The sequence below is a fragment of the Acanthisitta chloris genome, unplaced genomic scaffold, assembly GCF_000695815.1.
Source record: "Acanthisitta chloris isolate BGI_N310 unplaced genomic scaffold, ASM69581v1 scaffold802, whole genome shotgun sequence".
In the NCBI taxonomy this organism is placed as follows: domain Eukaryota; kingdom Metazoa; phylum Chordata; class Aves; order Passeriformes; family Acanthisittidae; genus Acanthisitta; species Acanthisitta chloris.
The window spans coordinates 6,617-11,396 of NW_008661923.1; the positions used below are offsets into that span (position 1 = coordinate 6,617).

A 4,780-nucleotide genomic window follows, 5' to 3' on the forward strand; every position below is an offset into this window, starting at 1 on the left:
AAGGTGTTTTAGGCAGATCAGGGCCTAGAGCAAGCCACTACTTCAACAAACTTGGGAAAGGTTTAAAACACAGGCATTTGATCATTTCTTAAAGCTCTTTCTAAGAATCTAGGCAGCATCTCCAAGCAATGCTGTGACCCCTGGAAGCCAGGCTGGAATTGCTACTGGGGCTTGAAAAGTGACTTTGTCTTATGCCAAACATTGGATGGTCATTTACGAAGGCTGTTTACAACCATTATATTTTTGTAGGCTGCAGCATCTTCTGTCTCCTTCTAAACTTCTTTGGATTAAAATGACAATAAGAGAAAATGATTATCACTCACCTCCTTTTGAAAATGTATCTGTGGCCAAGTTTCTGCATCAAAGTTGTAACCATGGACAAGCAAGTAATAAATGAAATTGGCTGAAAAACAGTAGGATCTAGCATATATTTCTTCAAATTTAGGCAGCACAGACTGGAGCTGAAAGCAAAATTTAAAAAAACCCACATAAGTTATGAAAAATTAAATTATTTTGGTTTTTTTCTAACTAGAGAATATTTGGATTTTAATTAGAATTTAGTAGCATTTTTCAGAAACACCAAGTAAAAGTGTAGGAAATTAGATACAGAGATTTAGAAAAAGAAATACCTTGACAGTGATATAGTCTATGTAGTAAAAAATGAAAATAAACAAAACTGCACATAAATGATTGAGGATGTTATGGTTTCTAATTTTTCAAAGTCATCTTTACAGCATGGTTAAAACCATGAAATGAAATTTCAAAACCTAATCCAAGTGTTATGCATGATAGAAATACTACATGGTTTGCAGCACAGTGGAAAAACAAATGCCGATGTTGATACAGACCTTCTCAAAAGTTCTGAACACCTGTCCAGTCCATATTCTTTTTATATCTCTCTTTTACAGATACAAAAGTGAAAAAAAAAACAAACATCCCCAAAACCAAATAAACAACCTGCTTACCTGTGTCCAGCTCTGTGAACAGAAGAACCACATGCTTGAATTGAAGTCAGCTAGGGAAAAGTGCCCAGATAAATTCAAAGCATTCATTGTATAGTAGAACCCGGAGAAAGCCTATAGAAAAGGAGCAGTTGACAGGCCTGTTACTTTCGGAACTACAGAAATCAAAAGCAAGCAAGCTCAAAAAGAAACACTGTGTTTAAAAACCTACCACAAAACTCCCTGTAGCTTTCGGCTGATGTATTCCATTAAACGGACAGTCTTCTCTGTCCCTGCAAGCAGTGAAGTTAAAGAGTAAAGAAACCATCTCCTGGCACAGACCTGGGTCTCCTGTTCCATGGAAATTCACAATCTGGCTTGCATAGTAATTTGTTGGTCTCAGAGACTGTGTACAAAGGCTGCCAGAGAAGTACTTCATTGTTAATGCAGTATTATAATCTCGAGGGTAACACGGATTATCCACATTGGAACTGGCAGTTGATTTCTGGAAAAAACAAAACCAAAAAGCAATCAAGAAACCCCAAACAATAAAGGATACTCAAAAGCAGGAAAGACCTAATTTGACATTAATACAGGAATCTTTTTAAACTGCATATGCATGTATTTTTTTCTCTGTCATGACTCATCAGTACAACATCGCTGTGCACTTTTATTCGAAGAAATTCCTTTCTCAAAAAATCATTGGCAAGATCAGCAAAACAGTTAGAGGCCTTTTTGTAAAATGGTACAAAACTCATAAAATTTTAAAAAATATGAAGATCTTTGTATGAAACCTAAGTGTGTTTGTCCACAACAAAGCACAACAGAGCTCTTACTGGGGTCTCCAAACTCTATCAAAGGGAAGTGAGCACAAGCCTAAGACATTGCTCAGACAATAACTGAATACCTGCAGGAGCAACATAGCAAAGGGTCTTACACAGACCTGGAGCAGCAATGCTAAAAGCCTTTTCTCAGCTTCATCTCTCCCATAGCACTGGAAGCTGTGAGTGTAGACATTGTAGTTGTAACCATACAACTTCACTTGCAAGGTGTTATTCAAGTGCTCCTGAGAGTCCTCTGGAATAAATGAAATTTGAGTGGAAGCTCCTCCAAGATCCAGTGCACCCATAGTCTTTTTTCTGTAAGGATGAACCCATGTCCTCCAAAGGTTTTTCTACATGCAAAATTAAAAACAAAGCAAATAAGAAATATCATCTGGCTGTTCTCCCTTCACATTTATCTACTCAACTCTTTAGAGATTCCCCCCCCCCTTTCTCCTGCACCCTTTCCAAAAATCTGTAGCTTTGAGGAAAACATGAGGATGTTTTTTACATAAGAGGGATGTACAGAGTGAAATGATCTTGAAAGACGGAAAGAGGAATGTAGCATAGTGTTCAACTCAACAGGACAGCACAACAATCAAAGCACAGGACTAGCCAGATCAATGTCTACCCTAGAATGCAGGGAATTGAAGTTCAGATACCCATGAGATCTTGCACAAATCTGGATGGAAATAGTATGAAGATTTGTTTCAAGGCAAGAAGAAATATTAAAGGAGTAGGATATTAACAGATCACACTGGAAAAGAGAGTGAAAATAGTGAAAAACACAGAAAAGGCAAATGAAAGCTCCATCAAATTCAAAAGAACAAGGACCCCTAATTGCACATTTTCTTCACTGAAACTGCAGTGGCAATAAATCTGAGCCATGCAGCTGGCATTGTTCCCTATTACCCAAAACATTCCCCAAATTCTGTATTTGATCTGTGTAGTCACAGTGCCAAATACAGATTTTCTATTATTATCTCAGTATTTACTGTAGTACTACTCACTGAGCATGATGAGATGAATGTATACACAAGAAGAGAAAAGAAACCTTATAGGCTAGCAAATATACTCACAATAAAATTCTGCAGTGAAAGATTTCCATAAACAGCCCCTAGCAAAATTTGACTCTTAGCTCACTGTCACAAGAAAGGTGAAAATTTCTCTCTGCTACCAGTGATATTCCTACATGAAGCTCTTCACGCAACTCTCTAGACTAAACTGTTTTCACAGTGTCTTGCAGTCCATTCAGTAGTCCTTATGAATTTGCCATATGGAATTTGATATTTGGATTATTAACATTCATGTGGTAAAGACTGACACCAGCCTGAAGTTTGTGATGCCATTTTTGTTGCATAAAATGCACACAATGAGAAGAACTCTTCCTGAACCTGTGATTCCAGTAACTTTGCATGAGTCAACAACATATTCACCATGAGCTGTTGCTCAGATCACCAACAACTAATTTCTGATCTAAGAGGAACCATTCAACCAGGACAGCTAACAATACTCAGCAGTCTGGTTGAAATTTCTTTCAGCCTAGTGACACAATCTGGAAGAAATGCAGTTAATGCTAAGAGGCGCACACTGCTCCATGAATGCAAGATGAGCAGTTGCTGATCATCTTGGTACAGCTTTTACTCTGAATGAAATTATCCTGAATATCTGTATATAAAAAGGGATCTTCCAACAACATTTGAATCCCTCTCTGCCACGAGGCTCCCGCCTGACACTTCCGAGTTCAAGGACAGCATAAGTATCTTATATTGGTATCACTTGGTCTGCACAAGACAGTTGGTATTGCAGCCTCTTCCTCATAGCCTGCAGCTTTTCAGCAGTATTGGAATGAACTGTGCATGAATGATTTCTGGCTCAGCTGAGACACATTTGGCCACATCAGTTTAACCACCTTCCCTGCTTCAAACAGTCTTGTCTGCTTAAGACAAGTGAACCAACACTGCCAAACAATTTGGAGACCCCTAAGCTGTGCAGGTCCTTCACCAGCAGAGCTGCAGGGACAGCAGATAAGCAGAAAAAACCATCCTTAGTTGGCACCATTGTCAACACAATTAATGCCTGTAACACTTAACATGCCAGTGCATTTAATAGCAATGTAACTCTTTGTTTCTAAGTAAGGCATTCATTGTCATTTAGGGAAGAGCCCTTTATTGCGGATCGACAATTTTACCTTTGCCATAGCACATTCCCATAACATGTTCATTGATTTACATTTGCTTTGTTCTATTCCTGCCACAAAAAGACCCTGTTACAGATTTCAGTGCAAAATGGAAGTTACAGCTATGATGCTTTAACAGGCATTGTCCTCTCAAACACCTCATTTATAGGAGAGAAACAGTGAAAAGAAAAGCATGCAGTTTTTTCCACACACCTCTAAGAAATTGCCCATTAAATAGTTGGCCGTTATCCATCCATACAACCCTTCCTCTGGCCCAGTTATGATTTGCGCACCCCTAAATTCAAAAGGTTGTGTTCTGAAGTAGTTTTGAATGCTTGCAAGGACTTCATTGGCTGCCGATTCATTTTGCAACCTAAGCAATTCACAAAACACGAGACACTGAGCATCTGGAAAGGCAATTTCAAGTTTATTGTTCACTGACTAGCAATTCAAGAAATCTTCTACAGTCACCTAATAAAACAATAAACATAGCTTCCCTAAAGGGGAAGCTTATGATAGGAACAGCCAAGTATCCAACATCATTTCAGCAAGCAACACCCTCAGTATGTACAAACTTCACTCTTTATCATACAAGTTCATGGGTGTTTTATTTCTTATAGATATCTATTTTTAGTGAACTGAGTGCTTATATGACAGCTGGTGATTAAAATAGTCCTGGAGCCTTTGTTCTCACTATGTTCAGCCACAGAACAAATACAGAAAGCCAGCTTATGCCATGGCTAAAGCCACAGACAGACCCCAAAAGCCACATCACATCCACACTCAGAAAACTCTGCAGTGTCTAGCTTCAATCTGCTTTTGCTGCCCACAGATGCACA

The 4,780-nt window shown here is 38.7% G+C and overlaps 1 protein-coding gene across 1 annotated transcript in view; it reads right to left on the minus strand.

Annotated features, from left to right (window-relative positions):
• Positions 1–4,348, minus strand: part of ENTPD3 (ectonucleoside triphosphate diphosphohydrolase 3) — a gene marked incomplete at its 5' end in the record, with an annotated part of 6,873 nt that extends 2,525 nt beyond the window's left edge. Inside the window, 5 exons of the mRNA XM_009070365.1 lie at positions 324–461; positions 966–1,076; positions 1,174–1,446; positions 1,885–2,115; positions 4,155–4,348. Coding sequence (XP_009068613.1) covers positions 324–461; positions 966–1,076; positions 1,174–1,446; positions 1,885–2,115; positions 4,155–4,348 — 947 coding nt within the window. The remainder of the gene's footprint in view (positions 1–323; positions 462–965; positions 1,077–1,173; positions 1,447–1,884; positions 2,116–4,154) is intronic.
• Between the last annotated feature and the right edge of the window lie 432 nt (positions 4,349–4,780).